Source organism: Gallinula chloropus, assembly GCF_964237585.1.
Source record: "Gallinula chloropus genome assembly, chromosome: 19".
NCBI lineage: Eukaryota > Metazoa > Chordata > Aves > Gruiformes > Rallidae > Gallinula > Gallinula chloropus.
The window spans coordinates 11,040,219-11,059,367 of NC_140104.1; the positions used below are offsets into that span (position 1 = coordinate 11,040,219).

General features: G+C 65.6%; 2 protein-coding genes across 2 annotated transcripts in view; both read left to right on the plus strand.

Annotated features, from left to right (window-relative positions):
* Positions 1 to 951: 951 nt before the first annotated feature.
* SEZ6 (seizure related 6 homolog) lies at positions 952 to 14,866 on the plus strand (the record flags this gene model as incomplete). Its single annotated transcript, XM_084273095.1, has 17 exons — positions 952 to 1,018; positions 8,835 to 9,410; positions 9,484 to 9,617; positions 10,552 to 10,744; positions 11,102 to 11,287; positions 11,362 to 11,530; positions 11,931 to 12,097; positions 12,180 to 12,374; positions 12,641 to 12,779; positions 12,861 to 13,057; positions 13,134 to 13,328; positions 13,418 to 13,609; positions 13,690 to 13,887; positions 13,992 to 14,030; positions 14,134 to 14,254; positions 14,333 to 14,435; positions 14,834 to 14,866. 17 exons carry the CDS (start codon positions 952 to 954, stop codon positions 14,864 to 14,866), a joined length of 2,904 nt encoding a protein of 967 aa, XP_084129221.1.
* Positions 14,867 to 16,823: 1,957 nt separating this feature from the next.
* Positions 16,824 to 19,149, plus strand: part of PHF12 (PHD finger protein 12) — a 32,783-nt gene continuing 30,457 nt past the window's right edge. The window contains exons 1-2 of the mRNA XM_084273028.1: positions 16,824 to 16,981; positions 17,359 to 17,540. Of these exons, the coding sequence (XP_084129154.1) occupies positions 16,916 to 16,981; positions 17,359 to 17,540 (248 nt within the window). The 5' untranslated portion in view covers positions 16,824 to 16,915. The remainder of the gene's footprint in view (positions 16,982 to 17,358; positions 17,541 to 19,149) is intronic.

Here is a 19,149-nt window from a genome sequence, read left to right on the forward strand (position 1 = left end):
GGCCGGGCTGCGGGGGATCGGTGCCGCGCAAGGCGTCAGCGCGGAGAGGCGAAGCCATCTGGGCTTCGGCGGAGATGGGGAGGGGGTTATTAAACAAAGAGCTCTCTTTATTTATTTATTTATTTATTTCCCGTTTTTAACACACGCCAGAGCCATCCGGCAGCCAGCGCCGAGCCTCTCGGAGCTGGTGCCAACGCCATCTGCCTGCTGCAGCGCCGGCTGCCCCCATCACCCCGGGGAGCAGCACCCTGAGCCCGGGGGCTGGGGGGAGCAGCTATCAGCCCCTCACCATAAGGAATAATATCCCCCCCCCCCCCCTCCACTCCCGTTTGCACTGATCCCAGCTGCGAGGACTGCCCTGGCCCCGGGTTCCCCTGCTCAGGGGATGATGAGTCCAGCCCCAGCGAGGCTATTTAGGGATGGGGAAGGGCAGCTGGGGGGGGGGTTATTTGGGGCTGGGTGTGGTGAGGGTCATGGAGGGTGCAGCCAGGGGTGGGTGGCAGGATGGGCTAGGATAGGATGGGGTGGGCACTGAGGATTTTTCCCGTGGCCCTCGGGTGGTCGCCGGTACTGGGAGCTGGGGAGGGATGGAAGGGGGGGGTGGGGGGGCACGGGGGAGGAGATTCCCCCAGCCTTCAGCTCCCAGCATCTGCAGGCGCCGCGCTCGGAGAGTTACGGCGGGGGTGGAGGGGAGGGGAAGGGAAGGGAAAGGAGGGGAGGGGATTGGAGGGGGGGGGGATGGCAGGGAGGAGCCCCCCTCGCCAGCCTGCAGGATTGGCGGGCGCCGCGCTCGGAGCGTTACGGCGGGGTTTGGGGGAGGGAAGGGGGGGGGTTGGGGGGGGAGGCGGGCAGAGCCCCCGGCCCCGGGATTGGCGGGCGCCGCGCTCGGAGCGTTACGGCGCGGCCGTGCCCGCAGCGCGGAGCTGTCCGCGGTGCTGACCGCCGCCGGCCATGGGCTCGCCGCCTCCCGCCCTGCTCCTGCCGCTCCTCGCCGCGCTCCTCCGCGCCCCGGCACACGGTAAGCCACGGCCCCCGCGATGACACCCCCCGCCGCCACCACCACCCCGTCCCACCCCACCGCCTTCCCCCCTTCCCCCCCCCACCTCCCCCGCTCCCGGTTATTCCCCCCGTACACACCCCCACCCCCCCCACACCCCTACCCCCCGGTACCGGTAGCCCCAGCGCTGCTCCATCACCGCCAAACTTTACCAACTTGCGGCTCGCCTCCGCCGCACCGGGGGTGCTCCCCGTTATTCCCCTCCCCCCTCCCCCCGGGTGAGGAAAGAATCCGCACCCCGTTTCCTCCCCGCCCCCCCCCCCCTCTGCCCCACCCCCCCATCGCCCCGGGGACCGGGAGCCGCCGCGGTTTGCAACCGGGCTGGTGCAACGCCGCCCCCGGCGGGCTCCGGAGGCAGCCCCTCTGCCGGTATTACCGGGGATGGAGGGGGGGGGGGGGGGGCACCGCCGCACCGAGGGCTGGGCGGGCACGGCACCGCCCGGCGGGACCCGCTTCCCCGGCTGTGGAGCCCTTCGAGCCGGCTACGGCTGGCAGCAGGCTGTGAGACGGTCTCCCTGTGCCATGGGGCTTGGAGGCATTAGCGAGTGGGGGGGGGCTCCTATGCACACCCCCACCTCACTTAGGGTGACCCCTCCAGCTCTGGGGAGGGTGTAGGGGGGATGTGGGGGTAGCAAGTATTGGCTCGTTCCAAGGAGAAGCCAACACCCAGCTCGGTTCCTTGGCTCTGCCACCCATGGGGCACGGGCAGCCCTGCAGCCTCGACGTCTTGCGGCTCCATTGCCCCCAAAAACCAGGATCAGGGACCCATCAGCACTTGGGCTGCCCCAGCCCGCTGCAGTCACGCTGATGGGGGGCAGTGTGGATGGGGGGGGGGGGGGGGGGGGGGTGAAGGGGGATGAGCAGGCAGGGGTCTGGCCATGCCAGCCCCGCAGAACGCCAGCAGTAGGGTGCAGGCTGCCCGCGCGGCCCCGCTGAGCTGCAGGCAGCCGCCGTGCAGGGAGTTACATAAACTCCCCATCTGGCAGCCGAGCCCAGCCGGGAAAGGGCGTCGTGGCCCTGTGCCCGCTGCTATTCCCGTCTCGCTCAGCCGCCCAGGGGCTGCTGCTACAGCCCTCTTGTTTGGGGGAAGGGGGTGAGGTGGTGTATGGAGGGACCCTCTGCAGGGCAGCGCTGGGGTAAAGCCACAGCACCTCCATCTCCTGCCCTGCTGGGAAGTGGTGGGGCTGGAGGAGGCTGGGGCGGGGGTCTGTGTCCCCCTGGCTTTGTGTCCCTGGCTCTGTCCTGGGAGCAGGGCCCTGGGCAGGGCAGGCTTCCCCCGAGGGAGGCTGGTGCTTACTGTGTCAGTTTAATGATTTCTAATGAGCAATTACCTCTAGTCAGTCCCCTAATTTCTGAATATCAATAAAGTTAATTAAACTCTGCATGTGTATTTCCCAGAGTGTTAGAGGTAGGGATGCCCTGGGAGGTGCTGAGCTCTTCTCAGGGCTGGGAGCCGTCGGGTCCCATCCGCCCTGCACCTTGCCAAGTGCTGTGGGTGCCAGGAGCTGTCCATGGGGATCCCCCACCTGTTTCCTGACTCCAGAGCCAGCACCCCAATTTCTGTGCAGCACTGCCATGCTCTGTGTCACCATGGCCTTGACTTGGCATCAGATTGGGCTGGTGGGTGGTAGGGATGTGCCATGGGGATGGGAGAGGGGTCTCAGACCCCCCACCCCAGCTGGGGGGCTTGGCAATGCCCCCATGAGTGGTGGCAATGCATGACCTGAAATTGTCTTTCTGTCACCCTGCAGTGACCTACAGGCCTGTCCCAGCCGTGGGGCAGCTCCACCCCTGGTGTCTGCATGGTTTTGCGCCAGCAGAATGTGGGGTTTGGGCCTCATGGTGCTGCTGCAGTGGAGGGGAGTGGGGCTGGGCCCAGCTCTAGCCACCCTGGCCCCCCCCCGTCCCCCCTCCCCAGCTTTCTGAAGCAATGGCAGGCGTTGGGGGGTGTCATCTTTGCCATGCTGAAGGGAGCTCCTTGTAACGGGGGGTCACGGCAGCCTGGGGTAATGGAAAGCAGTGTGGGTCATATTGGGGGCCGTGGCTGTGCCCCTGTGAGCTGTGCCACTGGCTGGATGTCCCGTGGGGACAATGCACGTGGGATACACGATATCCCTGGCTGTGAGGGTGCTGGTTGGGGTGTCGGTGTGAGGAGGGGGCAGAGGAAGGAAGCAGACGCCTGCTAACAGTAATTAACAGCGTGTGTGCTCGTCCCCTGCGTGCCTCTGAGGAGTTCATCACCACCGCGCTGCCAGGCCGGGATTATCTGGATAATGCTCTTAAGCTGGAGGCCGGGAGGGCAGGGCTGCCTCAGGGGGACGTGTGGCACGGGGACGAGGGGCACAGGCTCAGCTAGCTGCCACCACCACTGCACCCCTGGCAGCCTGGTCACCACAGGGCCGGCTGTAGGTTGGCACCGGCGGGCATGGATTTGGCACGAGGTGCCGCACCGGGCAGGGCCGCTGGCCCCGGGCTTCATGTAGCTGGGGAGCAGAGCCGGATCAGTGGCATCATGGGGGAGAGAGCAGGGTGCAAAGTTGCCTTGGCAAGGACATGGCAAGGGCAGGCCTGGTGCGGAGCAGTGGGGAGACCCCCCATGACACTGGTAGGACCCCCAGACCAGCACGGGGCTCACCAGGGCTGTGTATCCCAGCATGTGACTCCACAGTGGGGAGGGGGCCGGGGCTGACCCAGTGCTGCCAGGCCCCCTGTGAGCACACACAAGCCCCGGGGGAGGCAGATGAAGTTGTGTCTCTGGCAGCTCCGGCGGGAGAGGATAATTTCACCTCCAATCAATTCTTTAAATGTGCACAATTGAAAGATTGCCTTTGAAAGCTGCCTATAACCAGGGAGGTAATGGATTCCCTCCAGTCGCAGGCAGCATCCCCTCCTCCGGCAGCATCCCTTTCTCCAGCTGCTGGGGAGACGGGGCTGTCTGGGGCACCGTGATCTCTCCCGCTATGGGTGTTGTTGGGTGGGTGAAGGGGCTGTGCAGACCCGTTGGAAGCAGCTGGTGATGTCTCCATCTGCCCAGCTCTGCACTGTCCTGCCCTACCCTGAGACCCAGCACAGCTTGTCGCATCTTCGGAGGCATCAGAGGGGCCTGTTGCCCAGGGTTAGGGATGCACTCCATCCCCTGCCTGCAGGAGAGGTGGTGGGAGCTGGGCCGCACGCTCACTGTGCCAGTGGGGGTTATTACATATATAATTTAACTGCAGTAATGAGCTGTGCTGAAGGGATCAAATATTAATCAGCCACGAGAGCGCCGCCGTGACCCTGTGAGAATGGAGAGAGGTGCTTGAAATGCCAGACCAGCCAGTGCTGGGCGATGCCCTGGCAGGTCAGGCTCCGGTGGTGCCCAGCTACAAGGAAAGAGGTGGGGGGAAGCAGCAGATTTGGGGGGGCTGTGGCCATAGCATCAGCCCTTGGTGGCTTCCAGAAGGATGGATGGTTCGTCCTACGTGGGCAGCAATGGGGCAGGGCGCAGGGTTTGCTGGCATGGGGATGTTCATGGTGAATTCCCAGGTGGGGTGGGGTGCTGGGGGCAGCCAGGATGCTGTCTCTGTCTGGAGCAGGCGATGATGCTCCACGTTTCCTGCCCACTGGCAGGGAATGGTGTCTGCAGGGAAGATGACACGGCTGAGCAGCCCAACATGGAGCCCGACGAGGTCTCACTCGCCTCCCGCAAGTGGATTCCAATTCATATTCGCTGGCAGCAGGAGGGGATGCCAGGAGGGCAGCCAGGTTCCGCTCTGCCTCCTTGCCCTGTGCCAGGCAGATCCCCCAGCATCCAGGGGTGCCCCCCTGATATCCTGGGTCAGCTGTGTGGGGTGGGCAGCCCCTAATGCTGGCTCCTGGGGGAGCACAGAGCTGGCACAGAGCCCTGCAAAGGTCTGGCACCCTGGGGGGTGGCACAGGGTGGGTGCTGCCCCAGGGTGGGGGCTCCTGATGCACAGCTTGCGGGGGCGGGGGGGGGGGATGTGGGGTGGGGAGCTGATTCAGGGGCTGTCAGAGCAGGGGGGAGGGTAGGGGGGGGACGTAGCACGGCGCAGCTCCAGCGCTCGGGTCCGAAATAGCAGCAGACATGCAATTTATCACTGCCGCCGCTCGGGGAAATTGCCGTACAAACGCATTAGCTCCGCAGGGAGAGCGGGGGGAAGCGGGATTACACGGGCCGTGGGCGGTGATGGAGGGGACAGGGCCACCGCCGTCATCCCACGGCACCCACTGGGTGGGGAGGAAGGACAAACCCCAGGCGTGGGCACCCCCGGTGCCCTCTTGCTCCGCCCTGTGTTGGTGGTTTTTCCAGGGCTCGGCATGTCAGCCGGCGCTCGCTCCGCTGCCACCGCCACCGAGATGCTCCAGGGAACCGGTTGCGGCGACATGTGACATGTGTCAGCGGGTAAATGACTGTTCAATTCAAGGAGAATCGCAAAACATACAAGGTCAAACGCTTCCCCGCCAGCGCCGCCATGAATATTAAAGCTGGGGCTCTGCTGGCAGCTGCTGGGGCTGGGGGCTCTGCTCCCTGTGCTGTCCCTGGGCATTGGGGGCAGCCCCTTGGGTGCCCCCCCCCCAAACCCACCCTGAGCTGCTCCAGCAAGCCAGGCTTGGCTGTGGGTAACTGGGCTTACTGGTGAGAGTGGGGTGGAGGTGGTGGCAGGATGTTGTGCCAGTGGAGGTGCTGGTGGGGTCCCCAGTTCACCGCAGTTGGGTGCTGATGGGTTGGTGGCGTTGGCGGTGGCTTTGGCTGGGCAGGGCAGGGGAGCAGGGCTGGGGATGGGGGGGAGCTGGCTGTAGAGCTCTGCCTGCACCCACCCACTCAGGCTTGTACCCCTCTGCCCACCCACTGCCTGCACCCACCCACCTGTGTCAGTCTGCACTCCCGCACCCACCCACCCACCCACCTGCGTGGGCCTGCGCTCCTGTACCCAGCCACCCACCCACCCACCCACCCATGTGGGCCTGCCTCCCAGCATCCCCTGCCCACCCACCACCTGCACCCACCTTCATTTCCTGCCCTCTCTTGCCCACAGGGCCTCTCCTGCTGGGGTTCCCCACCCCCAGGGCTACGGGGTAGGGGATGGAGATGGGGATCGGGTATCAACCGGGCACTTCTACACCCCATCCTGTACCTGCTGGGGGGGCTGGGGCTGGCTGGGGGGATGCTGGGGGCTGTGGCGGGGGGGGGGGGAGTGTGTTGCCTGCTGCCTGACAGCTCATTCATCACGGCTGCCGGCCCTGGCTGGGGGAGGGGGGCAAAGCCAGATTGGATTTTAAATTGGAAAATAAACCTGGTTATGTGAGTCCCCACCCCTGCCCTCCCCTTGCAGCCGGGACCTGGCTGCCTGCATCCCTTGGCTGCCCGCATCCCCTGCCTGGCCAGGCTGCCAGCCTCCTCTTACAGATGGGGAAACTGAGGCACGGAGCACCATGGGGGGGCCGTGCTGCTTTCTGGGTGGGCGGCATTGATCGGCGCTCCCTGGACAGCTGCTTGCCGCCTTATTTATTTATTTGTGCGAACAGGCTGCATTGATTCCCGCCGGGGGGGGGCAGCCGCCGGCCGCAGCCGGATTAGTCTCCCAGCCACCGTTAATAGACTCCCACCCGGCAAAGCCGATGTGGCGGATTAAGACCCCGGCTGCGGCCACGGACACGTGTCCTGCATACCAAGGGACCCTGGCGGGCACCCATGGTGGCACCATGGTGGCACCTTTGTAAGGGTCTGTGCCCACCCTGAGCCTTTGGGGAGGGGTCTGTGCTGGGTGCCAGGGCCTGGAGGGGTGGGTGCTGGGTAGCAGGGTCCTGTGCCAGCAGGTCCTGGTCACCTTGGGGACGCGGGAGGGACACAGCTGTGGCGTGGTCACTGGAGATAAGCTGCTTTAGAGACATCTGTGGAGGTGGAAGTTGTAATCCTGTGGTGCTCGAGGGGCAGGGGTGGCAACATCTGGGCGCCCGCTGCCTTCCCACTGTGCCCCGAGCATCCTGTATCCTCCAAGAGCATCCCACAGTACCGGGAGCATCCTGTGGTACCCAGAGCACCACGCAGAGCCCAGGACAATGCCTGGTGCCTGGGCACTGCCCAGCCCAAGGTACCACAGCACCCATGCAGCACCTGCTCCAGGAGCTTTGATTTGGGATCTGGCCTCACCCAGCAGCCCTGATGAGGAACGCTGTGGTCCCCAGCACACCAGGCAGCTGAAACATGGGTGGGGATAAAGAGGGGGGCTAGGGTGAGCATCTCTGCCCCAGCCTTTGCTGCATGGGGTGGCTGCAGTGGCTTGTGAGTGGCACAGGGCTCGTCCCCAAGCACTAATCTGCTGTTAAAGCCTAAAGGAGATTTTGGCGCCCTTCAATATAAACTCATTAACTTTTATGTTCTAATAAATGGATCCTATTAAAAAATAATTCCGGCCTTGCTGGGGGGCAAGTGAACCTTTTGGAGCTGGTGCAGTCGGGTGCCCTCTTCCTCTCTGTGCATGAGGCATCTGCCCCCATCCCAGAGCGGTGGGGACACGGGGTGGTGGGGGCTGCCCAGCAGCACCCAGCAGCACCCCCCCACGCTGTTCACCCAAGTTTAATGTCTGTTAATAGTCCCTTAAAAGTGGCAGTCGCAAAGTAATTAATCTTTGCGGGGCCCTGCACGGCTACGGAGCGGTATAATTACCCAGTAATTGGCTGTATCGTGTCATCAGCGCCTGTGCAGAGCGGCGAGACGTGCCCACGCGCTACCACGGCCGCGCATCCCTCAGCGGGCCACGGAGGGATGTTGGGTGCTGCTGTGGCATCCCTGCTAGCACAGCACACCGTGGCACAGTGGGGCTGGGGAGCTGTGCCCCTTGAGGGAGGGAGTGGGTAGGGAAGATGCTGTGTGGCTCATTAGGGCTGATTCAATTAGTCTTTTTTTTCAGTGGAAAGGCTGGGAGTGGTTGGGCTGAGCATACTGGGGGTTTGCTCTGGGGGGCTCAGGAATGGGAGGAATGGGGTGCTGTGGCTGGGAGGGCACTGTGGCTGTGAGTGGGAACATTGAAGGGAAAGGTGGTCCCTGGTAGATTGACGTTGCCTGGGGACAGCCTAGCTGGTGGGTGGATGGAGAGCAGCTGAGCTCTTGCAGACTCATTGCACTGGTGGCCTGGAGCTGGGTCCCAGCAGCCAGGCTCTGGTGGCATCATGGGGACAGCAGCCATGGTGTATCCACAGTGCAGGGATGTGGCATGCTGGGGAAGCCCCAGCATGGGATGGCCACCCCCATGCAGAGGGACAAGCTGTGACCAGGGACACCCAACCACAGGGCTATCCCTATCAGGGCTGGGTCATGGGAGGGGTGGGTGCAGTGCTATAAGCTGCAACTGTGTCTTAATTACCTAAGGCTTAATTGCCTGGGCTCCTCCAGTGAGGGGCATACTAAGGTGAGGTGCAGCAAGGCCTTGGTTGATCACCCCAAACAGTGGTCCAGGCTGGCCTGTGGCGCAGCATCAGTCCCCAGCACAGGTCTGTGGCACTGCACCAGCACCGCTCCCCAGCACAGCATCAGCCCATGACCAGGGCTTGGTCCTGGGTGCCCCACTGGTGCAGTACCGGTCCATGATGCTGGTCAGGGCCTGAGGCATCACTGTGGATCAGCGATGCTTTGGTCCCTCAGCACCGCACCAGTCCCCCAGGCCCCGCGACGCAGCATCGGTCCGTGGTGCATCACTGGTCCGGACTGAGCATCAGTCCCAGGTGCAGCAACATCCCCCCATCCCTGGCACCCCAACCCTCTCTCTCCTTCCCCCAGGCTTCAACGGGCTGGCAAGGAAATCCGGGGAGAGTGCTGAGTCCGAGGGGGAGCCGACAGCGCTGCCCACGCCAGCGGAGCGGGAGGCGGAGGCTCGCTTTGTGAGCACCGCGCCCACGCTGAAGCTCCTCAACCACCACCCGCTGCTGGAGGACCTGCTGCACGAAGCCTTCCTGAAGAAGGACTACCTGGGCCAGGCGCCATTCCTGCCTGCTGGACCCGGCCCCCTCCTGCCTGCTGGTGCCCTCCAACCAGCCCCTGGCCCCCCAGCCCCTGAGCCTCCCCCACGAACCCCTGCCCTGCCCAGGGCTGCCTTCCCCACTGACCCACTGACCACACCGGCGGGGCACCCGGGGCCATGGGGGGAGGCTTGGGGGGCTGTACCAGGGGCCGACCCGTCGTGGTCCCCCACTGGGGTGCCAGAGTTGAGCCCCACAACCTCCAGTCAGGCACCCTCCAACCCTGGCACATCCCCGGGACCCCACACCAGAGCTGCTGTGGTCCCCAGGGATGAGGAGGGGACTACCACCACCTCCACCATCACCACCACCACCATCACCATGCTACAGGGACCAGGTGAGCACCAGGGAGGGAGCTGGTGGGGAGTCAGGGTGAAGCAGGGCTGAGCCAGGGTCTCCTCTGTCGCCAGCCCCCTGCAACCAGACCCTGGCGGGCCCCGAGGGCTGGCTGGTGTCCCCAGAGCCAGCCAATGTCCCCTATGATGGCAGCCTGGACTGCACCTACACCGTCTCCGTCTACCCTGGCTATGGAGTGGAGCTCAAGGTGAGCAGGGGACTGTGGGGTGGGCAGGGGGGGCCAAGTGCCCGCAGGCACGTCCCCTCTTCCACGCCATGGTTGTGTGGCTGTGCGGGGGACAGCAAACACGGTCCTGTCCCTGTCCTTGTCCCTGTGTCCCCTGGGGCCAGGAGCCGGCTCTGGGCAGGGCACATCCCTGGATCCCCAGGGGCAGGGCACACCCATGGGTCCCCAGGGGCAGGGATGCAGATGTGGGCTGGTGGGATGTGCTGCTGTGGCTGGTACCCGCTGGGGCTGGGGGTGGCACCCATGGGGAAGCAGCAATGTGGGATTTAATTAACGAAGCACTGATGGAGAAGGTGTAACCAACACCAGTGGGCACCACGCTGCAGCCCAGAGCCAGAAAAGCCTGGCACCCACCTGGCAGGAGCAGAGGCTGGCGGCAGCTCTGGCAGTGCCAAGACCTCGTGCAGCTCCCGCCAGCGGCATGTGGCCAGGTGTCCCCTCCTCTGCCCATCACCTGAGCCACCATGGGGCAGCACCATGGCATGCCGGAGGCCAGTGGCGAGTGGGAGGCAGCATCTCCGTGGTCAATCCTTGCTCCTCCTCCTCCTCCTCCTTCTCCTCACCGGTGCTGCCACTCATCACTGCACAGCACTGCGTAATTAACGGCATTAATAACAAATTGCTCCAGAGTGCCGGAGCGCACACACCTGGCTGTCGGCAGGGCCGTTGGCACGGGCCCGGCTGTGCCGCGGTGCTCCAGCAGGGCTGCCAGCTGGGTCCTGCCACTCTGGAGGCTGGGGGATGATTTATGGCACCGGTAACCGTGTTTGAAAGGCGCTGCCCTGTGCAGACAAGCTCCAGCATGCTATCGACCGCTGGCAAGTCACCCAAGGACCGGCTCTGAGCCGGGTGCCGGGGCGATGCCGGGGCGGTGATGCCTCGCCATCCTCCGCAGGTACAGAACATCAGCCTGGCAGAGGGGGAGACGCTGACGGTGGAGAGTGTGGGGGGCCTGGAGCCCACCCTCCTGGCCAACGAATCCTTCCTGCTGAGGGGCCAGGTCATCCGCAGCCCCGCCAACCTCCTCACCCTCCGCTTCCTGAGTCCCCGGTCCCCCAGCCCTGGCTCCTACCGCTTCCACTACCAAGGTACAAGGCAGCCCCTGCTGCCGGCACAGCCCCACCCCACGTACCCCCCTTTCTCCTTGGTGGGTCCCCCACCAGCACGGTGTTAATTCGGAGCGTGGCAACATGTGCCGGAGTTAATCTGTGCCGCTGGCGGGTTAAGCGGGCACCGACCGGGCAGAGAACACACTAATGGAGAGCTAATTGGCGAGAGCAATTATGGGCTCATTTAGTGTTCTTATTACTGGCAGCCATCGGCATCGTGTCACCCAGCCCTGCAGCTCCCAGGGGGCTGGGGAGGTGGGTTGCTGGTTGCAGGGTGGGCTGGAGTCCTGGGGAGCGGTGGTTTGTCACCCCATAACACCACTGCTTGCCCTTCAGCCTACCTGTTAAGCTGCCCCTTCCCGGCACGACCGGCTTTTGGGGAGGTCTTGGTCAGCAGCCTGCACCCCGGCGGGGAAGCTCGCTTTCGCTGCGCCGCCGGCTACCAGCTGCAGGGCGCCCGCCGGCTGGTGTGCCGCAACGCCACCCGCCCCTTCTGGAGCGCCCGCGAGCCCCTCTGCCTCGGTAAGCACCGGCATCGGGGGGACGTGGCACGGCTGGTGTGGCACGGCCATCCGCTGACGGTCCCTTGGCTGCAGCGGCCTGCGGCGGGGTGGTTCGGAACGCCACGGTGGGACGCATCGTTTCGCCCGGCTTCCCCGGGAACTACAGTAACAACCTGACGTGCCATTGGCTGCTGGAAGCGCCCGCTGGCCACCGCCTGCACCTCCACTTTGAGAAGGTCTCACTGGCAGAGGATGACGACAGGTTTGGTACCGGGGCTGGTGGTGGGGAATTGAGGGGGTGGGGAGGAATACCCTGGGGAAGCCCCACGCTGCATACAGGTCATGTTCAAGGCTGGGGATGGGGCTGGGGGCCATATCCAAGGATGGGTGCCGTTGGCCAGATCCAAGGATGGGTGTCATTGGGCATATTCAAAGATAGATGCTGTTGGCTATGGATGTCATTAGCTATGCCCAAGAGTGGGTGGCATTAGCCACAGTGACAGATAGATGCTGTTGGCCATGTTCAAGGAAGGTGCCATTGGCCACACCCAAGGATGGGTGCTGTTGGCTATGTCCAGGGCTGGGTGCTACCATCCATGCCAGAGGATGGGTGCTGTTGGCCATGGCCAGCACAGCACCCTGCCCCTACCATGGCTCGGCAGGCTCATCATCCGCAACGGCAACAACGTGGAGGCACCACCAGTGTACGACTCTTACGAGGTGGAATACCTGCCCATCGAGGGTCTGCTCAGCACTGGGCACCACTTCTTCATAGAGCTCACCACTGACAGCAGCGGGGCTGCGGCGGGCATGGCGCTGCGCTACGAGGGTACGGAGCCGGGGTGTAGGGGGTTACCCAGGCATCCCCATGCCAACCTGGCCCCCACAGACCTTTGCCCCTGTGCCCACAGCCTTTGAGCAGGGGCATTGCTACGAGCCCTTTGTCAAGTATGGGAACTTCACGGCCAGTGACCCCCGCTACCCTGTGGGCACCACGGTGGAATTCAGCTGTGACCCCGGCTACACTCTGGAGCAGGGATCCACCATCATTGAGTGTGTTGACCCCAACGACCCACAGTGGAATGAGACGGAGCCAGCGTGCCGCGGTGGGTGCCACAGATGGAGGGGCTGGGGGGGGGGCTGGAGATGGGGCTTCGGTGGGTGTCAGAGTGGAGGGGTGCCGTGGGTGCTGGAGCTGGGGATGGGCCTCAGTGGATGTTGGAGCCACCATACTGTGGTGCGTGCTGGAGCCAGAGCCAATGGGGATGGTGGGTGCTGGAGCTGGGGGGGCTGCAGCGGGTGCTGGACACTGGGTGGTGGGTGCTGTGGCAGGTGCCCCTGTGGCGGTGTCGAGCCAGGTGTGCCCCTGCAGCGGTGTGCAGTGGGGAGCTGACGGACACAGCTGGCGTAGTGCTGTCACCCAACTGGCCAGAGGCGTACGGCAAGGGCCAGGACTGCATCTGGGGGCTGCACGTGGAGGAGGACAAGCGCATCATGCTGGACGTCCGCGTGTGAGTGTGGGCGCAGCTGCGGACAGGGGGGGACAAGGGTGGGTCCATGCACACCTCACCCTCATGGCCCCATTACCCCAGGCTGCGGCTGGGCACTGGGGACGTGCTGACCTTCTATGACGGGGACGACCTGACGGCGCGCATCCTGGGCCAGTACACAGGGGCCCGTGGCCGCTTCAAGCTCTACGCCTCCACCGCCGATGTCACCGTCCAGTTCCAGTCCGACCCCGGTGCTGGTGCCTTTGCCTATCGGCAAGGCTTCGTCATCCACTTCTCTGGTGAGCCCCTTGGTGGGATGGCATCCTTGGTATCCCCTGTGTCCCCGTCACCCCCCTCACCCCACCATCCCTGCAGAGGTCCCCCGTAACGACACCTGCCCTGAGCTGCCCGACATCGCCAACGGCTGGAAGACATCCTCGCAGCCAGAGCTCCTCCATGGCACCGTGGTGACGTACCATTGCTACCCTGGCTTCCAGCTGGCCGGCACCGATCTCCTGATGTGCCACTGGGACCTGACCTGGAGTGGCGACCTGCCCTCCTGCGAGCGGGGTGAGTGGGGGGGGTCCCTGCCAGCATCCCCCTGCCCCACCACGCATCCCTGGCAGCCACCATCACCGCCGGTCCCTTTCCCCCCGCAGTGACCTCCTGCCGGGACCCCGGAGACGCCGAGCACAGCCGCAGGGTGGTCTCCAGCCCCAAATTCCCCGTGGGAGGCACTGTGCAGTACGTCTGTGATAAGGGCTACGTCCTGGCTGGTGCCGGGACCCTCACCTGCCATGACCGCGCCGCAGGGGGACCCAAATGGAGCGACCGTCTCCCCAAGTGCATCCGTGAGTCAGGTACCCCCTTCCCTAGGCACGTCTCCCAAACCAGCAGTGGGTGCTGATGCCACCGTGCCCATGCTCTGTAGCGGAGACCTACGAGCCCTGCCACAACCCCGGCGTGCCGGCGGGCGGGCGGCAGAGCCCGGAGCGGCGGCTGTATCCGGCTGGAGCCACCTTACGCTTCTCCTGCGCTGCTGGCCGGGCGCTGCTGGGCGAGGGCAGCCTGCACTGCCTGCCCGGGCACCCGTCTCGCTGGAGCGGCTCACCTCCCATCTGCAAGGCAGGTCAGTGGACCCTTTGCCCCCTGCTCCAGCATCCCACCCACCAGCACCACTCGGCACCCCACATCTCAGCCCTGATGCCAAGTTCTTTCTTCCTCCTCCTCCAGCCTCCTATGATGAGTTTTACAGCAACCGTAACCTGGACGGTAAGTGCAAGGGTTTCCCTGGGGTGCCAGTGTGTAGAGGAGCATCTTGGGGTGCAGCCCGTGTGGGGTGCCCCCTCGGTGAGCCCCCACCTCTCCCAAACAGCCGTGGCCAAGGCTGTGCCCTCAGGGACGGCGCTGGAGGGCACCAACGTCGCCATCGCTGTCTTCCTGCCCGTGCTGGTGGTGGCCCTGCTCATCGGGGGCATCTACCTTTATTTCTCCAAGTGAGTGGCTGGGTGGCCCTCATCACCCTAAAGGGCCCCCATGGCCTCCCTGCCACCCCAGCTGCCCTCTCCCCACAGGCTCCAGGGGAAGCCAGCCCTGCAGCTGCCCCTCGCCGGCTCCCACCCTTATGACCACATCACCGTAGAGTCGGCTTTTGACAACCCCACCTATGAGACAGGAGTAAGTACTGGACCCCGAGCCACACCACCCCCCTGCCATTCCCAGCCAGGGTTGGGCACTGCGGGGACACTGCGTTGCATGAGCCATGCGTGCCAGGGGCTGTGTGTGGGGTGGGACAGGTGTGGGGTGGGGTTGTGCGTTCAAGGACCATGTATTTGATAGGACATCTATCCATCCATCCATCCATCCATCCATGCATCCATCCATCCATCCATCCATCCATCCAGCGACCCTTCACGGGATGGGACATCCATCCAAGGACCTTGTGTGGGATGGGGACATCCATCCCCAGGGCCAGCTATGGTCTGGGATGTGCACCTAGGGCCCTCTGGGGTGGGAGGCACCCCGCCTCTGGCCCGGGCACGCCGTCACACTGCCGAGTGTCCAACCCCTCGCAGTCTGTTTTCTTTGCAGGAGACCAGGGAGTATGAGGTGTCCATCTAGGCGTGGGCAGCGTGGAGCTGGGTGCAGCAGCCACCCCTCCCGGGCTCCCCTGCGCCCACTGGCCCCTGGCTCAGGCACACCTCTCCTGAGGAGACTCAGGCCGAGCGCTCCATGAGAGTGACCCAAGCGCCGGCCGTCCCCCCTGCCACCCCCAGCCCACCCGGAACCCCGTGGGGGTCTGCCCCACCCCCGCTATCACCTGCCCCCCCCCCCCAAACCCTGGGCTCATGGGGTGCGGAACCGGTTGGGGGTCCCCGGGCCTCATCCTCCTGCCCCCTTCCCTCGGGGGTGGGTGGATGGGGGAGCACAGCAGACCCTCACCCCCGGTTCCTGCCGATGGAGGGGGGGGGAGCCGGGCAGAGCGGGGGGGTCCCGCAGGGATCCCCGAGGTACGGACAGAGCTCCCCGCGGCCGCAGCGGGCGGGCGGGCACGGGGGAACGACACAGCGGGGCCGCCCCGCAGGGAAGCTGCGGGCGAGGTGTGTGTGTGTGTGTGGGGGGGCCTGGGTGGCAATGGGGGTGCCCCCTCACCCTTCGCCCACCCCCAGCACAGGGCCTGCACCCCCACCCCACCCCCCCGCGCCTCCCCCCGCCGCCACGCAGGGACGCGGCGTGTCCCCCTGCCCCGTGCCCCGAGCATGCTGCGCGTCCCTCCCCCCCTCCCCCCAAACTGTCCCCCCCCCGCCCCTCGCCGCTTGCTTCACCCTCCCCGGGGCGTCCCCGCTGCCACCGGCGTGTGTGTCCCCGCGTGTGTCCCCCGGCACGGATCCGGGGCCGGATCCGGGGGGACGGGGCGGGCAGGGGGACGGCGGACACGGCTGTACCCCCCACCCCCCCCCGTCCCGTCCCGTCCCGCCCCCCGGGCAGGGGGCCCCGCCCGTCCCGCGTCTGTCGGTTGTTTCATTAATAAACCGGTGTTTTAGAAGAAGCGGTGGCGTCTTCCTCGGCAGCGCCGGCCGGCCACCCACCCCCCCGTCCCCCCCGCCCCGTGTCTCGCTGGCCCCCTCCCCGCCATCCCCCCCGCCGCGTGGGGGCGGGGGCCCTTTAAGGGGCGTGGCCTGCCCTGGGCTGACGTCACGCGCCGGATACCGCCCCTTCCGTCCCGGCGCGCCGCGCGCCACCTGCCGGTAGGCGGGTAGAGCAGCTCCGCCCTGCGTCGTGACGTCACCGACGTCACTCCCTCCCCCCACACCCGCTTCTTTCCCGCCCCCCCCCCCCCCCCGCTCCAGTCTCGCCCCGGAACGTGACGGCAGCCACGCGCCTGCGCACCGCCCCCTCCCGCTTCGCTCCACCCCCTTCCCGCGCACGCGCGCTGAGGCAGGGGGGAGGCGGAGCGAGGCCGGCGGCGGTGGGAGGGCAAATCCCCGCGCCGCGCATGCGTAATGGCGACGCGTGTCCCCCCACACAACACCCTCCCCATACCTTCCCCTCCCCACCCCCCTCCCCCCCCTCCCCCTCCGCTCCATCCGCCGCGCCAGGGCCGAGCGCGCGAGGCGACGGTGGCGGCGGCGGCGGGGGGGGGTGGGGGGAGGGGCGGTGGCGCGCGGCCGCGCCTGCGCGCGGGGTGGGGGGTGGGGCCGGCGGCGGGGCGCGGTCTGCGCGTGCGCGGGCGGCGCGGCGGCGGCGGCAGCGGCGGCGGCGGCGGGGGGGGCCTGAGCGTCGGCGCCGCCTGTGTGTGGTGCGTGCGCGGTGCGTGTGCGGCGGCGGCGGCGGGCGCGGGGCCGCGCCGCCCCCCTCCCTCCCTCCCCCCCCCCCTCTCGAGCGGCATGGCAGCGGGCGCGGGGCCCCCCGCAACCGCCCCCGGGCCCGGCTGGAGGAGGAGGAGGACGACGGGCAAGCCGCAGCGGCCCGTGGGCTAGGCCCCGCCGCCCGCCCGTGGTGCCGCCGCCGCCGCTGCCGCCCCCCTCCTCGACGCGGAGCCGACGCCGAGGGGCCGCCGCCCTACCCCCTCCCGTTACCCCTCCGCTTCGCTCCCTCTCGCCGGGAGAGGGGTGAGGGGGGGGGTGGCTCTCGGGGGCCGCTCCCGGGCTGGATGAATGTGGGAGAAGATGGAGACCAAGACGATCGTCTACGACTTGGACACCTCCGGGGGGCTCATGGAGGTGAGGCCCGGGCCGCGGGGGAAGGGAGGGAGGCCCGACCGGGGCGGCCGTGGGGCTGCAAAATGGCGAGGGACGCCCCCCACACCCCCCCAACCCCCCCCGGAGCCCCGTGGCCATACAAGGAAGTACGGAGGGACGGAGGCGGCTCGCCCAATCCCCGGGAGAGGCCCTCCCGGACACGGGGCCGGCGGGCGGGGCGGGCCTGCCCGAGGCCCTGCGTGTGTCCCGTCGTCCCCGTGTGTCCCCCCCGTTCCCTCCCCCCCCCTCCCTCTCCCCGGGGCCGCTGTCGCCCGGCGGGCTGCTGGGAGAAGGGTGCTTGGGGTGACGGTCCGGGGCAGCCCCTCAGAGCCGCTGTCTGTCTGTCTGTGCGTGTGCAGCAAATCCAAGCTCTCCTGGCTCCCCCCAAGAGCGAAGATGGGGAGAAGAAGAGCAGGAGGCCCGAGAAGGAGCCCAGGCGAAGTGGCAGGGCCACTAACCACGACAGCTGCGATAGCTGCAAGGAAGGAGGGGATCTGCTGTGCTGCGATCACTGCCCCGCCGCGTTCCACCTCCAGTGCTGGTAAGGCTCGGCCCTGTCTTCCCCTCCGGATCCGGCTGTCCCGGTCCTGGCAGCATCTTCCCTCCAGCCGCTCCAGCTTCCCGTTAGGTTCCCTGCCCTGCGCGGGAAAGGGGAGGGGGGGGTGGGACGCGGGACCGAGGTGTAGCATAGCGGGCGGGGAACAAAAAGGAGCTGCAAACCCTGCTTGGGGTCCATCCCCGCCGAGACTGAATCCGCAGCAGGCGAGGCTAAAAGCCTCATCGTGGCTTCCTCTGGGGGCGGTGGGCTGGGGGTCCACCACCCCCACCCCCCCTCCTTTTCTTTTTGTGCTGAGCAGCGACTGAGAGAGGCCTAGAGGAGGAGTGAGGCCGTGGGCTGCGCGGCCTGACCGCTTTGGTGCTGCTCCTACTCAGCCTTCCACCCCCCACCTTTCCCCCACCCCCAACCCCGAGCATATAACTTCCCCTCTTCACCCCTCTTTAAGGGCACTGGGCTTGGGGGGGGAAGCCCCCCGGAGGGTCCTTGCCGGGGAAGGGGGGAAGCGGCGGTGGCGTCTCTGCGCCAGGCCTGACGTTCCCAGCGCTTCCGTGCTACTGCAGCTGCTGGGAATAATGGAGGTTGCTGTCTCTGTGTCTCCCTGCCTCACTGTTTACAATATGGCGACCTTCCTTTAAATTATATTTTTATTCTCAGCGCCATTTTGGCTGCATATATGACTTCCAAACCCTCGCAGCGCTTCACCACCACCCCCCCACCCCCCACTCCGGTATCTCAAACGTGAAAATAACTTCCCTGTGGAAATCCAGGCCTCCAGACTTGAAAATTGGCCGGGTTTATTCCTTTCCCTCCTTTTTTCTTGCCTCCTGACTCTTCGGACCTGCTTGTCTCATCCGTGGCAGGGCCTGCGGTGAACCGGCGGGGCGGCCGGGGCCCCTCTTGCTGAGAGTTGCGTGGCTTTGTTGATAAAAGGCAGATCTTTCTGCATGCAAATCTGGGTGCCGTGTGTGTGTGGGGGGGAGTCGAGATGCGTTTGGAGGCGGTGGCAAAGGCTCTTAAGTCGGTGGTAGAGGCTGCGGCGGGGAAGGGCTCTCGCCGCCTTCCCTCGCAGCAGCTTCCCAAGCTCTTGGGCACAAAGCGAGCCACTAAAGGCACCTGAACTTTCTGCCCTTCAAGTTGTGGGTTTGTTTTTTGTTGGTTTGTTTTTTTAAATTTCTGCATCTGAAGCCGTTTTAACCCAAACCTCCCCTTCCAATAGTTGACGTAGGCAGGCAGTTTGTGTTAAATTAGCGCGGCCGGAGTGGATAATGGAGCGGAGGAGGGAACGGGGCAAGTCAAACAGCTGGAGCTCGGGCGTACAGAGTATTCTTCCTTAGGGGAGATTTTTTAACCACATTCCTTTCTCCCTTTCATGGTTTGGAGCTTTGTTTGCCACCCTGGTACAGCTGCCTCCTGTTTGCTAGGGGTTCTTTTTTCTTTTTTCTTTTTTCTTTTTTTTTTCCCCTTTTGCTTGGGGGGTTATGCTGTGTTTGTGTGGTAATTGCAGTTCTCTCAGCTCTTATTAAACTGATGGCTGATACCAGGAAAATTGGCTGTGCGGTCACAGTTCTGTAGGGAGTGTCCCGTTAGCAGC